The sequence below is a fragment of the Somniosus microcephalus genome, chromosome 19, assembly GCF_052327205.1.
Source record: "Somniosus microcephalus isolate GS21.2 chromosome 19, FLI_Smic_1.0, whole genome shotgun sequence".
Lineage (NCBI taxonomy): Eukaryota > Metazoa > Chordata > Chondrichthyes > Squaliformes > Somniosidae > Somniosus > Somniosus microcephalus.
In genome coordinates this window covers 27096250-27118211 of record NC_141005.1, presented here as the reverse complement: position 1 = coordinate 27118211, position 21962 = coordinate 27096250, and the positions used below count along the sequence as shown (strand labels likewise).

Sequence of the window (21962 nt, the reverse complement as noted above, 5' to 3'; positions counted from 1 at the left end):
TTAGTTCAACTCTAGATAAAATCAGTAGAAAACTGGGATGGGGAAGAATTTCAGTCGGGTTCTCCCAATCTTCTGCCGTAACTTTAGCGGAAACTCTGGAGAAATGGTGTCAATGGCTATTTTTAGTTGTTTATGTCAGTTCTCCAGGGGTTCCACGGAATTTCAGAGGTAGTTACAGCAGAAGATCGGGAACACTGCCGTGGAAATTCCAAGCAATGCCCTTTAACCAGATGCTAATGAACACTAAAAAACGTGACTAAAAAAATTTGGAAATTGGAAAAGAAAAGAATGACCTGAGGTGAAAAAAATGGGAGTTCTCCAGTGAAACTGAAGAACTCTACACATACCATACTGACCAACAGATGCGAACAAGTACGATTATATAGCGCCTTTAATGACCTCAGGATGTTGCAAGGTGCTTCACAGCCAATGAATCACTTTTTGAAGTACAACCACTTTTGTAATGTGGCAGCCAAAATACACACAAACACAATAGACATATGACCAGATAATGAAATTTTAATTAAATACAATTAACAATATTGTTGATATACCTGATGTTGAAGCGAGAGACTTTTGCTTCGTATGCTCAGCTCTCTTTCCCTGAACATCTTCCTCATCTGAAATATATTTATATCATATTTAGAGGTCTACTTTTTGGGTTTTTTAACCGTTAAAAATTGTTTCCATGTTTATTTTAGACTTTTCAAAAGTGTGCAAAAATTGGAACAAAAAATATAAAAGGCAACAGTTCATGAAAAACAAAGAAAAAATATTAAATAACACAGTGTCCATGTCATGAGTATATATTCCTATAATATTCTCTTCTACTTTCTTTCCACCGAAGCTCTTGGTTTAGCAAAACTGACTGCGCTTCAGAATCAGAAGTAATTGAAATTCAGAGCTGGAAAACAAACTACGATTTTTGGGAAGCCTGTATTTTAGTTCAACTCTAGATAAAATCAGTAGAAAACTGGGATGGGGGAAGAATTTCAGTCGGGTTCTCCCAATCTCCTGCCATAACTTCAGCGGAAACTCTGGAGAAATGGTGTCAACGGCTATTTTTAGTTGTTTATGTCAGTTCACCAGGGGTTCCACGGAACTTCAGCTGAAGTTACAGCAGGAGATCGGGGGCACCGCTGTAGAAATTCCAGGCAATGGTCTTTAACCAGATGCTAATGAACACTAAAAAACTTGACAAAAAAATTACTTGGAAATTGGAAATAAATAGAATGACCTGAAGTGAAAAAAATGGGAGTTTTCCTGTGAAACTGAAGATCTCTACACGTACTGTACTGACCAACTGATAAGTACGATTATATAGCGCCTTTCATGACCTCAGGATATTGCAAAGCACTTCACAGCCAATTAATTACATTTTAGAAGTGCAACCATTGTTGTACTGTGGCAGCCAAATTGTACACACACAGCGATATATGACCAGATAATGAAATTTTAATGAAAGGAAATCAACAATATTGTTTATATACCTGTTGTTGAAGCCAAAGAATATTGCATCCAATGCCTATCTCTCATTCCCTGAACATCTTCCTCATCTGAAATATATTTAAATTATAGTTAGCGGTCTACTTGATGTTTTTTTACCTTTCAAAACTGTTCCCATGTTTATTTTGAACTTTTCAAAAGTGTGCAAAAATTGGAACAAAAAATATAAAAGGCAACGGTTCATGAAAATCAGAGTGTTAGCACCCCAAAGGGGGCGCGACTCAATTTTTCCCCCAAGAACTCTACACATACCATACCACCTGGAGTACTGGAGAGATTGTGTCAATTGGGCTTATACTCACTGGAGTTTAGAAGATTGAGAGGGGATCTCATCGAAACCTATAAAATTCTGTCAGGCCTGGACAGACTAGATGCAGGAAGGATGTTTATGATGGCCGGGGAGTCCAGAACCAGGGGTCATAGTCTAAGGATAAGGGGTAAGCCATTTAGGACTGAAATGAGGAGGAATTTCTTCACCCAGAGAGTGGTGAACCTGTGGAATTCTCTGCCACAGAGGGCGGTGGAGACCAGTTCATTAAATATATTCAAGAAGGAGTTGGGTATATTTCTTCAGGCTAAAGGGATCAAGGGATATGGGGAGAAGGCAGGGACAGGGTACTGAATTTGGATAATCAGCCATGATCTCATTGAATGGCGGAGCAGGCTCGAAGGGCCGAATGGCCTACTCCTGTCCTATCTCTATGTATCTATGTAACGCACAGGGAGGGACCTTGACATTGGCACCTCGCTCAATCATTGTCTCCCTCTAAACATCTATGTTATTGTGGAAGTACAGTTTCTCACTTAGACACAAAATGGCTTCCTGGGCATAGAATAAAAACTTAAATGGCCGACAGCATGATTCACTAACCAGTCTCTAGGGAATTAGACAATTTAGGAATGCTACATACGTACTCCTTATCTGTAATAAGCTTACAAAGAGCCTCATTCACCAAACAAATAGCCAAGGACATGATAAGGTAAACACCGGCCCACAGGCCCAGTTGGTACAGTGAGAGAACAGAAGGAACAGAAGGATCCCATAATAAAGGATTAATTAATCTTATCTCAAGGTATTTCTGTTCGTTATTCTAACGAAGCCTGGAATACGTTGTTCCAATAATTCGCAAGGTCTGTGCCTTTGTAATCAGGTATGATTCAATACTATGTCATGTGGCATAGAAAGCCTGTTTTGTTTCTGTACTGTATAAATATGTTACAACTTCTGTATTACTTTGAAGAGGTCTGATGTAGCCTTTGACTACACAACCCTTCCCTTGCAAGCAAATAAAGCCTGTCTTTGACGATACTTTGTGTTTAAGAGTCTTACTCGGGAGTCGAGACTTCGACAGTATTACTTGGAGGTTCCACCGAGATCGCTTGCTGCCTTTCAGTAAGTCACGGACAAGGGCATCGTGAATCTCTAATGACAGATCCTGAATGGCCACAGTGATGTTTTATCACATAAAAGGATTTCTCATTAGATATTGAATTGGTGTGGTCTGTTTCTTCCGACGGGAGTACTGCGATCAAGTTAAGACTCGTGTTTCAGATTTGAGTTGAATCCTGTAACTTTGCTTCTTTTATTGTTGACCACTGAAAGGAGGGGAAGACTGACAACTCAGGTCTTTGAAAACGGAAAGTGTCGGGCAAAGAAGGCAAGAGGAAAGTCGACAGGGCTGAGTCCCAGACAGATAAGGTACCAAGTTAAAACTGCAGTATCAAGGGTGGGTCCCTTGAGCCGGGGCGGAGTCCCGCGGCAGAAAGTATCGTTTGAGAATTGTCACTGTAATTTTTTTAAGATCTGTATTATCAGGTCCAGGATTATTCTCCGTTGAGATACCTTCTACGAGGGTTCAAACCCCTCGCATTAAAGCATAAGGGTTTTATATGAACATAGAGGTTAAGAATTATCACAACCATTGTTTTACGTTTTGTTCGTTGATTATTGACAACATTAAGACAGAAGACTCTCACAAAGTATAAGTTAAAAGTTAAGGGCCTAGAAATTCAGTATAGCCACTTTTGGGGCGGTAAAGTCGGGCGGGCGCTAAAGTTTGCGCCCGCCAGAAAGTGGAGGCCACTTCGCCGATATTCAGTAGCTTTGGCCAAGGAGTTTGCTCGAGCGCTAAAACTGGCGTTGCACCCCTATCTTTAGGCGCTAAGCCGGCGGTGCAGACTGATACCGCCGAGGCCGGGCGCAGCGCAGGTGCGGCCTTTTTTTGATTGACAGCAGACACCCTGGCGCCGGCCAGCTCTTAAAGGGGGAAGGGTCGACTTGGTCTGCTGCCACGCCCTGGATACTGCAGCCCTCCAGCTAGGCCTTAACACTGCTGCTGGAGAGAAATAGCGCCAGCAACGATGCAGAGGGCCCGTGAGCGAGCGCAGCGCTTCTCTGCCCATGATTTAAAGGTGCTGGTTAGGGCTTTGGAGAGGAGAAGAGATATCTTGTTCCCGGACAGTGGCAAGAAGGCTCCCAAGAGGCTGTACAGGAGAGCCTGGAGGGAAATCAGCCAGAGGGTCACAGCCAACAGCGATGTCCCCAGGACTGGTGACCAATGCCGGAAAAAGTTTAACGACCTCACTCGGTTGGTCAGGGTGAGTACCCTTTCCAGTGTCCTCCTCATCCTTGCATGTGCACCTCACATTATGGGCAAAGGGACCTCAAAGGCCTAATGGCCAGACCTCCTCCAGCAGCTATGGCACTGGCATGAACATCAATAGCACTTTCTGCACTTTACACACTGGCCAAGCTATTCGACCATGGGAGGCAGTGCACACAACAACAGGGCACCACACTGGCCAAGCTATTCCACCATGGGAGGCAGTGCACACAACAACAGGGCACCACACTGGCCAAGCTATTCCACCATGGGAGGCAGTGCACACAACAACAGGGCACCACACTGTACTCAGAAGCCGTCCTTTCTCTTGCAGGCCAAGCTGGCCGAGAATCTGAAGAGCCGGACTGTCACCGGGGGAGGCCGTGCCCAGTTCCAGGAGCTCAGTGACCTGGAGGAGTGCGTGGGTCGACTCATGGGTGCCCGGGTGATTGGCCCCATTGCAATTGGAGATGCCGACCCTGTGCTGGGCCCCAATGGTAAGGACATGACCGTTTGGACCTCTCTCGTTCCCCTTGCGCTTCAGATCTACATCCTTTGCCACTGTCCGACCAATGCGCATAATGCCACCACTCATGCCTCCCTCGCTGACGCCCTGTCCTCACTCGAAAGCTACTCTTGTGCCTTCCTGCTTTCAGCTGGTGAGGAGGAGGTCCCTGAAGCTGCGAGTGTCAGTCCCTCGGAAGAGGAGGACGACGAGGAGCAAGAGGAAGGTGGCACATCGGGGGAACCCTCATCCGTGCCAGGGGATGGCAATGGAGGGGACACGTCTTGCCTGGAGGAGAGCCAGGGGGAAGTGTTGCAGGCGGGTGTAGCTCCTGTGCCCAGTGGCGTCCAGCCACGCGGGAAGGGTCGGGCAGCACGGCTGCCTTCTCCCCAGAGGGGGGAAGTGTTGCAGGGGAGTGCAGTTGCTGGGCCCAGTGGCGTCCAGCCACGCGGGAACGGTCGGACAGCTCGGCGGCCTTCTCCCCAGAGGGGGTAAGTGTTGCAGGGGAGTGCAGTTGCTGGGCCCAGTGGCGTCCAGCCACGCGGGAAGGGTCGGCCAGCTCGGCGGCCTTCTCCCCAGAGGGAGAGTCCGGCCTCCAGTCCGGAGACGGTCCTCGCCCAGGAGGTGCGCCTCCTTGATCAAATGTCCGCGGACTCGGATCGTCGCCACACCGAGTTCATGGGGGTTGTGGCACGGTTGCCTGAGGCCATTGAGTCCCTGGCTCATAGTGTGGCCGATTTCGGGGCCTCACAGGCCATGGGTTTCCAGCAACTCGCGGCAGCACAGGCCAGGGGTCTCGAACAATTCGGGGCATCACAGGACGCGAGTCGGGCAGAATTCAGGGCAGCACAGGCAGCGAGTGGAGAGTTGACGAGTGGTGCCGTGCAGTCACTGGCTGGTCTGATGCGGGCACAGACCAGGGCAGTACGGGCACTCACTGCTGCCACACTCGCTGTGTCACGCACGCATCGCCAGGGCACCCGCCGCGCTGCTGCAGCACAGCGGTCTGGCCTTCACCAGATTGCTGCGCTTGCTGCAGTGCCAGCCCGGCCGACTGCCAGTGTCTCTGGCGACCAGCGAGCGCCTGGCATCAGCCAGCTTGCCCCCATTGCTGCAGCCGCCACTGCCACTCCCCCAGCAAAGCTGCGACGAGCTGCTGGAGAGACTGATGCTGCCCAGCCACAGCAGTCAGCAGCCAGCCCCTCCAGGGCCGGAGCTCGTCTAGGCCGACCCCCAAGGGCATCTGCCGTCACGCATTGTGCCCCTCAGGAGCCTTCCCCCAGCCTTGCAACACCCACAGGGCCCAGGTTGAGGCGGAGCAGCAGGTCGGCCAGGGGCCGGAAAAGCCTGGACAAGGACTCGCCCTCTCGGCACACAAAGTAGAGTGTGTTGCCAAATGTTTTTTTATATGGGGGTGTTTGTGTTCTGTATGGGGGGGGTTTATTTTGGTAAGGCCGAAGATGAAGGCAAATGTTTTTTTATATGGGGGTGTTTGTGTTCTGTATGGGGGGGTTTGTCTTGGTAAGGCCGAGGATGAAGGCCATTTGGATGGACAAGTTTTGTTATTCCTCCCCAGGTTGTGGGAGTGAGATATGTTTTTGACTGTTTTTTGGGGGTCTTGTCTGTTTTTGGGTTTCATGTGGGAAGGGCCCTGAGTTTGTTCAATAAAGCTTTTTATTTATTCAGCTTGTCCATGTGTGATGTTTCAAGTGGTTGTTGCGTTAACTGGCTGAGGGCTTGCGGAGCGGCTGCATTCATGTGCCTTCATTGCCACGAGCCATTCCCTGACAGGGGGCCTAGAAGTGTCGTTCAATAAGCCGCCGACGGACGGCCCTTGGACCTTGTGGCTCCCTCCTGGGCTGGTACTCCTCCTCCTCCTCCTCATGGTCCTCCTGCTCGTCCTCCTGAGGTGGTGGTCCAACGTGAGGTGGCAGTGCCTGAGTCCTGCGGATAGCCAGGTTGTGCAGCATGCAGCAAACGACGACGAACTGGGAGACTCTATCCGGCGAATACTGCAGAGATCCGCCGGCGCGATCCAGGCAGCGGAACCATTGCTTGAGGATGCCAATCGTTTGCTCTATGATGTTCCTTGTGGCTTGATGGCTTTCGTTGTATGCCTCCTCAGCAGGGGTCCTGGACGCGCGGAGCGGGGTCATGAGCCATGTACACAAAGGATAGCCTTTGTCCCCGATAAGCCATCCTCTTGGGGGAGGCTGTGCCTGGAACATGTCAGCCACAGTAGTCTGGCGCAGGATAAATGCATCGTGGCTGCTGCCTGGAAAGCGGGCATTGACAGCTAGGATGCGCTGCCTGTGGTCACACACCAGCTGTACATTGAGGGAATGGTAGCCCTTCCGGTTGCGGTAATCCTCGGCATTGTCGATGGGTGCCCGCATAGCCACATGCGTGCAGTCAATGGCGCCCTGCACCATGGGGAAGTCGGCGATCCTCGCAAATCCGACTGCACGCTGCTCCTGCCTCTCTAGGGTCATGGGGAAGGAGATGAATTGGTGTCTCCTTGCGAAAAGGGCATCGGTGACCTGCCGGATGCAGCGATGCACGGCGAACTGGGAGATGTTCGCTATGTCCCCAGCAGCGGCTTGGAAGGAGCCGCTTGCATAAAAGTTCAGAGCCACCGTGACCTTCACTTCCACCGACAGAGACGTCCTGCACATCAGCTGTGGACGCAGATCTCTGTGAAGCAGCTGGCAGATCTCTGCAACCACCTCCCTTCTGAAGCGCAGCCTCTTAACACAATGCGCGGCAGTCATGGTGAGATAGGACACCTGCTGGCGGTATTCCCTGAGTGGGTAAGGCCTACGTTGCCGACGCCTGATGGCCCCTCTGCGTCTAGGCATGGCTGCCCCTCTCACACAGCGTCTGTGAGCCCTTCGCACATAATGCTGGAACTGAGGGTTGGAACCCCATGCAGCCCCCATAATATACTTGCAAACAGTGAAATCACAATGAGTCAAATTTCCAAGCTCTGACCAGAAGCCAAAAATACCTCTCCTATGTTGGCCCAAATCAGTAAGGTCTCTTCCTTGGTCTCTGTCCAGAAATCCGTAGCACTAAAGTCATTGCAGCAAAATGGCTGGCCTTTATAGTTCAGTCTAAGTGCCCTTTAATTAGCGTTCCCCGAGGCCCACAGGGCCTCTGCTGCGTTCCACTTCACAGTTCTTAACAGAGCCACGCCCACACTGGGCGGGTGCCACTGAAGTTCCGGTTTGGGGCGCACAAACGGCGTTGCACGACGAAATGACGTCATAAGCTGCACGCGCAGCTGAGCGCGCGCAAACACTTTGCGCTGGCGCTAAATGTCAACTGAAGTTGGGCGTAGGCGCAGATCGGTCTGCGCCCGGGCGCTAAGTGCCTAGCGCTCGAAATCTACTCCTCTTATGGCGCTAACGGCTGGCGAACGCAACTGAATTTCTAGGCCAAGGACTCAGCTTGTAGTGGCGTACAACGCAAACTGAGAATTGACTATTTGTTTAGTTTAGAGTATAAGATAAATGTCTGAATATTTGGTCTGTTTGCCTGTTTGGGCGGCTGCATTACTTGTCATTTCTTTGACTGTTGTTATTACTTGTTATTTTTCATCACTTATGGTCCTTTGGACAGTCAGTAATAGTCGTAAGGGGGTAAGGGGCGAAACTTGCGATCTAGAAGAAGAGAGCCTAGTTTAAAAAAAAACAAACAAAGATGGGAGCTGCACAGAGCAAGATCCCAGAAAAAGGAACTCCCGCTTCTTCTGTCTTTACCTACTATGGTCAGATATCCATAAATAATTTACCTAAGTGGGCTAGATGGACCAAGAAAGACAGACACCCTTTCCCCGTGGATGGTACATTTAATCTAGATAGAATCACGTGTCTAGAAAAATGCCTAGCAGGCAGAGACCCAAGGAGAAGGGGTGCAAAGTCAGTAAATTGGTCTGCCTTCTCAGATTGGAAAAGGGAAGCAGAAAAACGTAAGGAACGCAGCATATTAGCTGGTAAAATTGAGAACAAAAATAAGAAAAGAGATCTAATGAATAAATTGATTAAACAAGAAAAGGTTACGCTAATGCCTTTAAGACAAAACCCGAAGCCTACTGCTCCTCCCTGTGAATATCCTCCCATGCCCATGACTCATTCCAGTGATGACGAGGATCAGGGATGGTTCAGAAGACCAGCCCCGCCTCCTGAATACGAAGTGCAACAACAAGGCGCAGCGGGTGGTGAATCACCCAACCCCAGTGCTGTAAGTCAGGAGAATATAATCAACACTAGATAAGATAATTGAGACAACTCAGAAAAGGGATGAAGACGTTGAGGATTATATAGAAAGAATGGAAGCAGTTATGGGACAGCATTCGGGTATGACAAAAGAAAATTACCAAATCCCTTTAATTAACGCCCTTGTAAACAGCCTCAGAACAGAACTTAAGGAACCGTTGACTTTAGTTTGCCTTGACTGGAGACATAAAACCATTCCTGAATTGACACAAATCTTGAAAGGAATACAGGAAAGGAATAAAGATCAAAAGAATAAAGTTTCCTTGTTAATGGAGCAAGCAGCTTCTCCAGCCCCGACCGCCCAGACTACTATTTACTACCAGGGTCAAAACAGGGGACGAGGTAGAGGGTATAACAGAGGCGGATTTAGAGGAAATAGAAGAGGAGGGACTGGCAGAGGCCAGTGGAATGGAAGAGGCACAAACTCTCCGTGTTTTAACTGTGGTCAGATCGGACACTGGAAGTCCAATTGTCCGTTCCCCAAACAGCAAAATCAAGGCTGGGGAGGTGCCCCAGTAAATACAAATACCCAAGCCCAGGTTCACACTCGTCCACAAGCAGGCTTTACAACAGGGAACCCCTGGGAAACTCAAAATACAGGAGGACAATCCGGAATCCCAGTGCAAAATTATTCAACATGACACAGAGACGCAGCCCCAGACGTTACCCACCTCCTGCAGTTACCCTTAGCATCAGTAAATTCTATAGATGAGCCATACCTATTGTTGAGTCTGTGTGTTCCAGATATACTTATTTTAAATAACTGGACACAGACAACAGGAAAAACTTAAACAGGTCTTTACTACTTGAAGGTCAGGGCTGAACTGCTTTACAAATTACTACACAGAGCTTATATACCGGTGTGGTCACCACCGGTACTACAATATACAGTAGCAAGAGAAAGTAGTCCATCTTCTTAAGGTAGTTCTCTTAAGGTGGTACAGGTTACATACACCACAATTCCTCCCTTTTTAGCTTAACAGTGTACACCCCAATTTAAACATAACATGGATAACACATATACAACTTTCATGCAACTGTTCAAAGATTCAGTCTCTGAGGAGGCCTCCTGATCCGAGTTGGATAACGCCTTTCAGGGGTCTCTGATTCTGGTTGCTGGGGTGACTCCTCTAATTGATCTCTTATGGATTGAACATCCTCATGTACGTTCGCGTTTGAGGTAGATGCTACAGGTTCAATAATTTCTTCCACTGGTGTCTCTGCCGTAGCCATGGGTTCGACCCTTGTTCTCGATTCTACAAGTTGGTCAGCATGACGTCGTATTACGTTTTCACCAATCTCTACCGTGTACATCAGGGGTCCTTGTCTGGCACGAATTGTTCCAGATTGCCATTTCTCATTCTTATAGTCCCGGGCTAACACTGGTTGTCCTATTTCGAAACTCCGAGTGGTCTTGTTATTTACTTGCTGGAACTGTTTGTTTTCGACTTCCCTACGCACATTTGGTTTTAACAAATCCAACCTGGACCGCAACCTCCTGTTATAAAACATCATGGCAGGACTTTGATTTGTCACTGCATGTGTGGCGTTTCGATATGCCATTAGGAAATTGTCCACCTTGTGTTGTCGTGGAATATGGTCTTCGCTCATGGCCTTTATCGCCTTTTTGAACGTTTGTACAAATCTCTCGGCCAACCCATTTGTAGCCGGATGATATGGGGCAGATGTATAGTGTTTCACCCCATTCTTCTTCATGAATTTCTGGAATTCTTCTGACACGAACTGCGGTCCGTTGTCTGAACATATCTGTTCTGGCAATCCATTTCTTGCAAATATGGTTCTTCGAACTGTGATCGTCTTTTCCGAGGTAGTGGTCGCCATCTTAATCACTTCTGGCCATTTAGAATGTGCGTCTACCGCTATCAAAAACATGGAATCCATGAATGGACCTGCAAAGTCGATATGTACACGCTGCCATGGGGTTGAAGGCCATTCCCATGGACGCAGCAGTGCAATTGGAGGTGCATTTTGAACTTTTTGGCACCCTGAGCAGCTTTTAGTCAGATCCTCTATTTGTTTGTCGATACCTGGCCACCACACATAAGCCCTAGCAAGGCTTTTCATCTTGACTCCCCCCAGATGACCTTCATGCAGTTCCTTTAGAACTCTCTCCCTTAATTTAGGAGGAATAATCACCCTTGTTCCATACATCAATGTTCCTTGACAAACGGACAGCTGTTCTCGTCTGGCTGAGAATGCCGGTAACAGTGGTTCGCCATGTGCTGGCCATCCCTTCACTGTCAATTCGTAGACCCGAGACAGTGTCGGGTCGTTCCTGGTCTCTCTCTCAATACTCGCATTGGTGACTGGCAAACATTCGATGATGGTCGAGTGAAATAACTCAACAGGGTCAACTGTCGGTGCCTCTTCCGCTGTAGGTAGTGGCAGGCGCGACAGCCCATCAGCATTACCATGTTGCTTTGTACCTTTGAATTCGATCTGATATTGATGTGCCCCTAGGAAAAGGGACCATCTCTGGAGCCTCTGCGCTGTCATCACCGAAACACCCTTCTTAGGGTTAAAAATGGAAACCAACGGCTGGTGGTCTGTCAGCAGCGTAAACTTTTGGCCTTGCAGGTAATGATTAAATTTTTTTACTCCCCACACGAGGCTGAGAGCCTCCCTATCTATCTGAGCATAGTTGCGCTCAGCGGAGGTCAATGATCTGGATGCGAACGCGACTGGTCTTTCCAAGCCATTTGGCAACTTATGTGATAGCACTGCCCCAATACCATATGGAGAAGCATCACAAGCTAAACGAATAGGCAGCGTTGGGTTAAAGTGAGCCAACACTTCCTTAGAGGTGATCAATGCCTTGCTTTTGTGAAAAGCCCGCTTACAGTCCTCGCTCCACTTCTATGGCACTCCCTTTTGTAAAAGAGCGTTCAGCGGGTGTAGCACCGTGGATAAATTTGGCAGAAACTTATGGTAATAGTTAATCAACCCTAGGAACGACCTCAACTGGGATACATTTTCCGGAGCGGGAGCCTTCACAACAGCTTCGATCTTGTCAGGTGACTTGTGAAGCCCCTCCTGGTCAATGACGTGACCACAGTACGAGATTCGCTTCTGAAAGAACTCGCATTTCTGGCGATTAACTCGAAGTCCATACTCTTTCAATCTGGTGAGCACCTGTTCCAAATTAGCAAGGTGTTCCTCATCATCATCTCCTGTAATAAGAATGTCGTCCAGATAGCATTGTGTGCCAGGAATTCCCTGTAATACCTGCTTCATGGCCCTTTGCCAAATCGCTGGAGCTGATGCCACTCCAAAAACCAGTCTATTATACCGATATAAGCCCTTATGCGTGTTGATCGTGAGATACTGGCGTGACGCTTCATCAACTTCCATCTGTAAGTACGCCTGCGCCAGGTCTATCTTGGTGAAGTGTTTCCCGCCAGACAACGAAGCGAAGATATCCTCAATCCGCGGAAGCGGATATTGCACCGTGTGAAGAACCGGATTAACAGTGATCTTGAAATCGCCACAGATGCGAACCTTCCCCGGTTCCCCCGGCTTGTTGCTCAATGAACGCTTCATGACGGGAACAATGGGCGTGGCCCATTCGCTCCAGTCCACCTTTGACAGTACTCCTGAACGTTCTAGCCCTTCCAGCTCAGCTTCCACAGCAGGTCGTATCGCATAAGGTACCGGTCTGGCTTTGAAAAATTTCGGGTTTGCATGTTCTTCAACCTTGATGTTTGCCGTAATTCCTTTCAGTGTTCCCAGTCCCTGTTGGAACACCTCCTTAGCATCGTCCAATATTCTGGACAGTCGTTTAGGTTTGACATCGTCCTTTTTACCGGAATCTACAGTTAGTGCTTTTAAGGAATGCCAGTCCATATTTATTCTCCTGATCCATTCCCATCCCAGTAGTGGTGGACCTCCCTCAGGTAACACATACAAGTCCATTCCTTTGCTTTCTTTACCCTTGTGGACCACCTTTACTTTTATCTTTCCGATGGGGTACACTCTTTGCCCCGTGTATGTTTTTAATACAATCTCCGTATCCCTTAGGGGAATGTGTGAGAATAACCTTTTGTAATCTTGCTTATTCATGACCGTCAATGCCGATCCCGTGTCCAATTCCATCTTCACTTGGACTCCTGCTATCTGGAGTGTAACCCAAATAGTTTGGTGGTCTGCTGTGTTACCCACATTATGTATTCTTAGACAACCCAGTTCCTTACTGCTGGAGTCTGAATCCGTCTTCTGTTCATCCGAACTGTTCTCTGTCACCTTGTGTACTTTTTTGTACTTCTTCTGTGGTGACTTTTTGTTGCTGGTCTTCTTTCCTGACCGGCATACTTTCGCTATGTGACCGAGTCTGCCACATTTTCTGCATTCTTGATCTTTGAACCAGCACTGGTTCTGATCGTGCGTTGTCCTTCCGCAACGATAGCACTTTACTGCACCCAATGCCATTTGATTGGTGCTGAGTTCCAATGGCCTTAGCTGCATTTCCGCGGTGCCTCGTGCTGCCGCCTCGTGCGATGCTGCAATGGTGACAGCTTTATCTAGCGTAAGGTCCTTTTCCTCTAGCAGTCGCTTCTGAGTTCCTTCTTTTAATAGTCCACACACGAACTTATCTCTCAAGAGCATCTGCTAGTCCTGTACCAAACTGACAGTACTTTGATAGCTTGCGCAGTTCAATTAAGAATTCAGCGTTGCTTTCCTCTTTCAGCTGCGTTCTTCTGTAAAATTTAAATCGTTCCGCTATCGGCAGCGGCGTGGGGTTTAAATGCTCTTGCAGGATAGTAACAATATTCGCGAAAGTCTTATCCGCCGGTTTATCTGGTGTTACAAGGTGCCTTAATAACCCGTACGTCTTCGCACCCATCGAGTTTAATAGGGTTAGTGCTTTCTTTTCAGCCAGTATCTCATTTGCTGTACAATAAACTTCAATACGCTCCACATAAGTGGCCCAATCTTCGACATCGCTATCAAAAGCAGTGATGTTACCATTTTTAGGTATCCTTGTAAGTTTCTTTAAGTATTTTTTTTTTTTTTTCCAAAATGGCGGCTTCCCGCGCTTGGCGGCTTTTCCCGCGCTTGTCTTCTTCCTGCACCGACTAAAATGGCGGCTTCCCACGCTTGGCTTCTTCCCCCGCTGGCTACAATGGCGATTACCGCGCTGTTGCCGTTCTCGCCTCCCAGCGGTCCTTAATTTCCCCCGACGCTGCTGCTTTTACTCCCCGCTGTCCTCGTGGGTATTAGCGCTTCCTTTCTTGCTGCGCGTCTATTCCGATTGCAGCCCGGCCCTTTACACCGGCTGCAGTCGAGTTCTCCGCCCTTTTTCCTCCGGTCTCGCCCCCCTTCTCCACTGACAACGCGGCCGACTTTCTGCCCGTGTCGCTAGATCGGCTTACCCACCGCCGTGGAAGAAGGATGATCACTGCCTGTCGCTGATGGTGGACTTCGTGGTCAGCAATTCCAACCCGGGTTCTCGATGCCTCCCGTGCGAATGCGGTGCTCAGCAGGATGATGAGGGCGGATGCCTCTTCTCGACGCCCGTTCTGGGGACGAAGCTGCCTTGGATGCAATTGCTGCTGGGTAAGATCGACTCGTCGCCACTGTTGAGTCTGTGTGTTCCAGATATACTTATTTTAAATAACTGGACACAGACAACAGGAAAAACTTAAACAGGTCTTTACTACTTGAAGGTCAGGGCTGAACTGCTTTACAAATTACTACACAGAGCTTATATACCGGTGTGGTCACCACCGGTACTACAATATACAGTAGCAAGAGAAAGTAGTCCATCTTCTTAAGGTAGTTCTCTTAAGGTGGTACAGGTTACATACACCACACCTATCCATACAAATGCAGGGCAAGAGCGTCCCTTTTCTCGTCGACACAGGAGCCACAACCTCACTATTGACAAAACAATACGCTACAGGAATTCCATGCACTGACAAGGATGTTACCTGCATAGGACTTTCCGGCGTCTCACAGACTATGACGTGGTCACAACCATTAGAAATACAAGCAGACAATTTCTCTGGCCAGCATGCCTTTCTTCTATCAGATGAAGCCCCCATGAACCTTTTAGGGAGAGACTTGTTGTGCAAAATGCAGGCAACAATAATTTGTTCAGAAAAGGGACTGCAGATACACGTTCCGACCGATAGATGTACTATGTGCCTTTTACAAGAATGCTCCCCTCCCATTGTCTACCAGTGGGCAAATGAAAACCAAGAAATAAGCCATAAACTAATGATAATTGTAGGAGCACTACACCGTGCCTCAAGAACAGTCTCAGAGTACCAGAAGGATTTGAAATTAGACAGCTGGCACATGAATCTGCATTGCACTGCCTTTTATGAAGGCACGGGAAAAGACACAACTATAAAAGACAGTTACTCAATTGGATCCCGTTGCATGTGGCCTGCTTGGATGCCTGCCAATTCTAGCTGCTGCCTATTATGCTGTACAACAAGCTCAAGGTATCACGCTCAATCACCGGACTATTTTATTTGTGCCACATTCAGTTGAGGTGCTATTGACAAAATGCGCCACTCAACATCTGACGTCAACCCGCAGCAGTAAATATGAGGTTGAGTTATTATCCAACTCTAATCTCCTAATTCAAAGATGTTCGGCCTTGAATCCAGCCACGCTGCTACCCACAGAAGAAGACGGAACTCCACATTGCTGCGAAATGATCACCCAATTGGTGACTAAGCCCCGAACAGATTTATCAGAAACTCCTATCTCCAATAGTGACTTAGCGTACTACGTAGACGGGTCAGCCCTTAGGGATGACAAGGGATCACCTAGGGCTGGATATGCCATATCAGATGATCACTCGATTGTGGAGGCACTCTCACTACCTCAATCCTTTTCAGCGCAACAAGCAGAACTCTTCGCTCTTACCAGAGCTTGTATATTGGCTACTGATCAAACTGTTAACATTTATACCGACTCCAGGTATGCTTTTGGAGTTGCTCACGATTATGGACAGATCTGGAAATTAAGGGGATTTCTAACTTCCTCAGGATCAACTATTAAGAATGCTGAGCAAATCAATAATCTTTTAAAGGCTCTAGTGTGCCCCACTAAGATTTCAGTTATTAAATGTCAGGCTCATACAGACAGTCAGGATCACATATCCTTGGGTAACGAGCGATCAGATAGAGCTGCTAAATCAGCCGCTCTGTCAGATACAGGGCCACAGGTCTCAGCCTTTGTTTTGCGTCAACAAAAATCAGATAATGACCCACCTTCTATTAATGATGTTTTAGCCTTTCAGTCACAGGCTAACCCGGACGAAGTGTTAAGTTGGGCAAGGGATTTTTGCTTTGAAACGCCTGAGGGGGTATGGGTTCACCATGACGGCCGCATGGTGGCTCCAAAGTCTTTACTTCCATGGATTGCCCGATGCGTTCATGTTTTCACGCATGCGGGCAAAGGGGGGATGGCAGACTATATTAATCAAACATGGTATGCACCAGGTATTTTGGCAATTGCAAAACAAATTAGTGAAAGGTGCACCATTTGCCAGGAAATGAATCCAGGCAAGACAGAGAAAGTATAGGCTGCCTCCCACCCAAATCCATCAGGCCCTTTCGTACATTTAGAAATGGATTTTATTGAATTACCTCCATGTTTAGGATTTAAGTATGTGTTAGTAATTATAGATATGTTTTCAAGATGGGTCGAAGCTTTCCCATGTAAAAAGAATGATGCTGTAACAGTAGCAAAATGCTTGTTAAAAGAAATCATACCAAGGTTTGGAATACCTATGCAGCTTTCAAGCGACAGAGGATCGCACTTCACTGGAGCAATTATAAAAGAACTATGTAAAGCTTTGCAGATTAACCAGCATTTTCACTGCAGTTATCATCCACAATCCGCAGGACTGGTGGAAAGACATAACGGAGTACTGAAGAATAACATTTCTAAACTTTGCAGTGAAACTGGACTTAAATGGGTCGAACTATTACCCTTAGCATTGATGATAATGCGAGCAGCAACTAACAGGACAAATGGACTGTCTCCACATGAGGTTGTTATGGGACGACCCCTAAGACTGCCATTTTCGGCACCATTTACGGTGAAACAAATGGACATTCATAAAATGGACGCGGCTATGCTAAACTATTGCATCGCATTAACTAAATGTATTTCCAGCTTTCACCAACAGGTAAAGGAAGCTCAAACGAGTCCAGCAGAGGGAAAGTGCCATGACTTGGAACCTGGAGATGACGTCTACGTGAAGGTTTTTAAAAGGAAGAACGGTCTGCAACCACGCTTCGAAGGACCATATCAAGTGCTCCTAACAACAAGCACAGCCGTAAAAGTCAAGGAAAGATCTTCCTGGATTCACGCATCCCACTGCAAGAAGGCACCGAATAGAGACAACTGAATTTTGAAAGACTCTAACAATGAAGACGTTACTTATATTTTGTATACTAATCGGACTACTGAGTCTAATATGCCAAGGAGATGGGGAAAGATCCCGAAAGAAACGAGAATTACACGTGAATACTTTTTTGTACATGTCTTACGAATATGCTAGACGCAGTAAGTCAGTATGAAAACCCAAAGAACCAAGGCTGGGCTGACTGGATATTGTGAGGATGGCTGGGATCAGTAGGACAAATATTATTGCATGGACTGGTAGTAGTAATAGCCCTGATTGTATGCATTGCTCTGTTTGTCACAACGATTAAGTGTTGTTGCAATAGGTTAGGCAAGGCAGTCTTGCCTGCAATGAATATGATGATACAGAGAGAAGTAAAGTCAGTAGAGGAAAAGAATGGTCCCCTAGATGAGGAACTGAGACGATTGAATAAAATACAATTATAAGGATTAGAAGACTTAGACAAAATATATACATATATATTCCACATGCTCTCCTCTTTCTGTAAAACATATTTTTCCACTCAAATGAGAACTGCAGGCTAATATAAGCTGCAGGAAAATTAGAACTGCAGGCTAATATAAGCTACAGGGAAATTAGAACTGCAGGCTAATATAAGCTGCAGGGAAATTAGAACACTGCAGGCTAACATAAGCTGCAGAACTATACAAAGACATAAACCTGAAATCAAATCAAACATAATTAAACCCTACAAGAACACACGCCCAAACACTAAGAATAGACAGAGAAGAAAGACGATCTTAGACAAGGTCAACCATCAATACAGGTAAATCCCGGGGATGGTTCAAAACGGCAAAGAAGTCGGTATCCTTGGCTAAAATCTAAATTTGGTATGAGGACCGATAGGAAGAGGTTAATTTCAGTTATGTTGTCCTTGTAAGGACAAAAGGGAAGAATGTGGAAGTACAGTTTCTCACTTGGACACAAAATGGCTTCCTGGGCATAGAATAAAAACTTAAATGGCCGACAGCATGATTCACTAACCAGTCTCTAGGGAATTAGACAATTTAGGAATGCTACATACGTACTCCTTATCTGTAATAAGCTTACAAGGAGCCTCATTCACCAAACAAATAGCCAAGGACATGATAAGGTAAACATCGGCCCACAGGCCCAGTTGGTACAGTGAGAGAACAGAAGGAACAGAAGGATCCCATAATAAAGGATTAATTAATCTTATCTCAAGGTATTTCTGTTCGTTATTCTAACGAAGCCTGGAATACGTTGTTCCAATAATTCGCAAGGTCTGTGCCTTTGTAATCAGGTATGATTCAATACTATGTCATGTGGCATAGAAAGCCTGTTTTGTTTCTGTACTGTATAAATATGTTACAACTTCTGTATTACTTTGAAGAGGTCTGATGTAGCCTTTGACTACACAACCCTTCCCTTGCAAGCAAATAAAGCCTGTCTTTGACGATACTTTGTGTTTAAGAGTCTTACTCGGGAGTCGAGACTTCGACATTATCCATTCTTTACACTCACTCCATCAATCTCTCTGAAACGCCACTTGTGTCCCTCATTTGTCCCTCATTGCAGGAAAAGAGAGCCCACAGTAAGAGGGAGGGGGGGAGGAGAGGAGGAGGCCCACCATCCATGGCGCATCTGATGAGGAGGCAGCTCTGGAGATCATTGGAGATGCAGAGGAGCTGAAGTGGGGGATGGAGAGACGGGTGACAGAATTGATTTCCAACCCTCTGATTCTACATTCATGAGAGACTCATATGAGATCTGATGCTCATAGAAATTGAGTTCTGAGCATCTGCACAATGGAATGTGTCTGCAGCCTACATATCACATGTCTAACTCATGCTTTACTCCCCCACAGGACCATTGAGAGAGACCCCTCCCCACTGTCCAGGAGGAAGAGCAGGAGGACTCCTCAGAGGAACCTCCAGCCACTGAGGCAGCAGCGTCAACAGACTTGAGCGCAGCCAGCACCAGTGCAGAGACGCACACCTTGGTGGGTCATTTGCGAGATAGAGTGGTGCTGTCACCTGGTGTATCACAGCTCACAAGTGAGCAGGAGTAGATGGTGGAGACAGGGAAAGCAGTGGAAAGTCCTCATCAGAGGCCACAGGGCGCTCCTAGCTTTGCTCAGCTGCATGTAGACGCTGTATCTCTGGGGCCATCCAGAAAGAGAGTCCTGGAGCTTCAGAAACAAGTGCAGGTGGCTCTGACTGGGTTTTCAACTACGGTAACTGCGTGTGTGCAGAGAATGCAGGAGTCCATGTCAAACATGAGCAATGCCATGGTGCACGTAAAGGCGAATGCAGGTGCCGCCATGGAAAGGATGACAACCTCCATGGAGGAAATAAATCGCCGGACACAAACCAACATGGTGACTCTTCTAGATAGATGGTCAGCTATGGAGGATCGTGGAGAGGCACCAGAGGTACATTGAAATCCCCGTTATGAGGACTGTCAGTACAGAGACGGGTCCACATGGCCCCACTGATGTGCAGCAAGGTGCTCCCCAGCTACTTGCTAACAGTGAAGTGCAGCTGACCCATGAGAGGGATGGTGGTGGTCGAGAACAAGGAAGTGGGGGCTCCTCTCCAAGCGCTCATACTCCCATGCCACTGCTGAGCCCTCGGTCAGAGCCCCAGATGCCTCACCCAACAGAGATCGCCGTTTCTGCCCCTGCACAGCCGCAGGAGGAGCAGACTTTGGCAGAGCCCTCCAAGGCTCCCAAACCCAGAGGACGACCACCAAAGGTGTCTAAGCAGGCGCAGCAGAAAAGTGAGCACGCTGCCACTACATCTGCTGAAGCCACAGGGGAAGCACCACGCAGAAGCACGCGTAAGAGAAAGCTAAAACACAAATAGTCACAAGGGTAGTCACTTGGGTATTTTCATATAATCCAAAGTTATGTTTGTTATCTTTATTTCTATTGTATTAAAGTAATGCGATGTGAATGATTCAATGCGTTGCCCTGTGTATGTGCTGATTTGGAAATGGCACAGTGAGGGGTGAGGGCGCCTTTCATCTGCAGTGATGGTGGGGAGAGTGATAGGAATGCACACTTCATTGTACCGATGCTGTATGGTGTGGAATGGAGGATTTCTGACCTTCATGTGCATGTGTCAGCCACATGTCTGTGCTGCGTAATGTTGCGCGAATCTGGTATGGATTAGTCCATCACTTGCCTCACAGCCAGCAATGAGCTCGCGTGCTGGTAGCACTGGAACAGCCGCCTCCGTCAGGTGTTCTTCATCTGCAGCCTCATTCCGCTCTTCCACCTCCTCCTCCTCTGAGGAGGAGGAGGAGGCTGTGCGCTCTGCCACTTCTTCCTCAGGCAGCGGTAAGCCATGTTGCAGTGTGATGTTGTGCAGGGCACAGCAGACCACGATGATTCTGGGCACCCTGGCTGGTGCGTAGTGTAGGGCTCCACCAGATTTGTCCAGACATCTGAAGCACATTTTGAGCAAGCCTATGGTTTGCTCTATGATGCTTCTGGTGGAAATGTGGCTCTCATTGTAGCGCTCCTCAGCTTCATTTGATGGCCTCCTCATTGGTGTCATTAGCCAAGTCTTCAGGGGCTAGCCCTGGTCTCCAAGTAGCCATCTGGAAAGTTGGGTTGGCGGATTGAAGAGCTGAGGCACAGTGGACTGCCGCAGGATGTACGAGTCATGGCAGCTGCCAGGGAACTTTGCGCACACATGCATAATGTTCTTCCTGTGGTTACAGACCAGCTGCATATTAAGGGAGTGGAAGCACTTGCGGTTCACAAATACAGCTGGGTTGCCCTAATGGCCACATGTGTGCAGTCGATGAAGCCCTGCATCCTTGGGAAGCCTGCCATAATGGCAAACCCAACTGCCCGCACGGTAACACTTGCTTCATCCGTCGAGAAGTGGATGTAATTGGTCAACTTGGCAAACAGGGCATCGGTAACCTGTGTTATGCATCTGTGGGCGGCCGACTGGGAGATGCCGCTGATGTCTGCAGCTGATCCCTGGAAGAACCCTGATGCAAAGAAGTTGTGGGCGGTGGTGACTTTGACAGCCACTGGTAAGGAGTGTCCACCCGCTCCTCTGGGCTGCAGGTCTTGGTGCAGCATTATGCAGATAGATGTCTGCGACTACCTCTTGCAAAAGTCTCAGCCTCCTTTAGCATTGCTGCTCTGCCTGTAAACCCTGTGTTGGGGGTATTTCCTGCGGCACGGTGCAGCCCTGCACTGATGGCCTCTGCCCTGTGCAGCATCAGGTGGCTGAGGAGTAGGTTGGTACTCTTGTTCTTGGTGCTGCAGGTGTACCTGGTTCTGCTGCTGCCGCGGCTGCTCATCCTCCGAATCTGAGGACCAGGATGAGGGAGTATAAATGGTTCCCATTCTGCTGGATGAGATGTTATAAGTGCTCAGTCAATGTGGAGAGAGGTTATTCCAAGGAGGTCACAGTGCATATAGATCTCACAACACACACTTACAACCTCAATAAACCTGAAATATGTCTTCTAAATCCTGACATCAGAAAGTTCTGGCATTTGAAATTGTACTGAAGTGGCAGGTTAACCTTTATGCTGCAGTTGCAGCTGTGAACTATTCAGCTTGTTGGAACACCCAACACAATCAGCTGGCATGTTTGTCGAATGCCGTGGAACACGGTGAAAATGTGGCAAAATTGAAAAACCCTGTCAAAAATAGCATTTAACACCTTAAGTGC

At 47.7% G+C, this 21962-nt stretch overlaps 1 protein-coding gene across 1 annotated transcript in view; it reads right to left on the bottom strand.

Moving 5' to 3' along the window:
• LOC147104262 (uncharacterized) overlaps positions 1 to 21962 on the bottom strand; it is a 270460-nt gene that overhangs the window by 103825 nt on the left and 144673 nt on the right. Inside the window, exons 14-15 of the mRNA XM_085962175.1 lie at positions 1491 to 1556; positions 555 to 620 (exon numbers count right to left, since the gene is read on the bottom strand). Of these exons, the coding sequence (XP_085818301.1) occupies positions 555 to 620; positions 1491 to 1556 (132 nt within the window). The remainder of the gene's footprint in view (positions 1 to 554; positions 621 to 1490; positions 1557 to 21962) is intronic.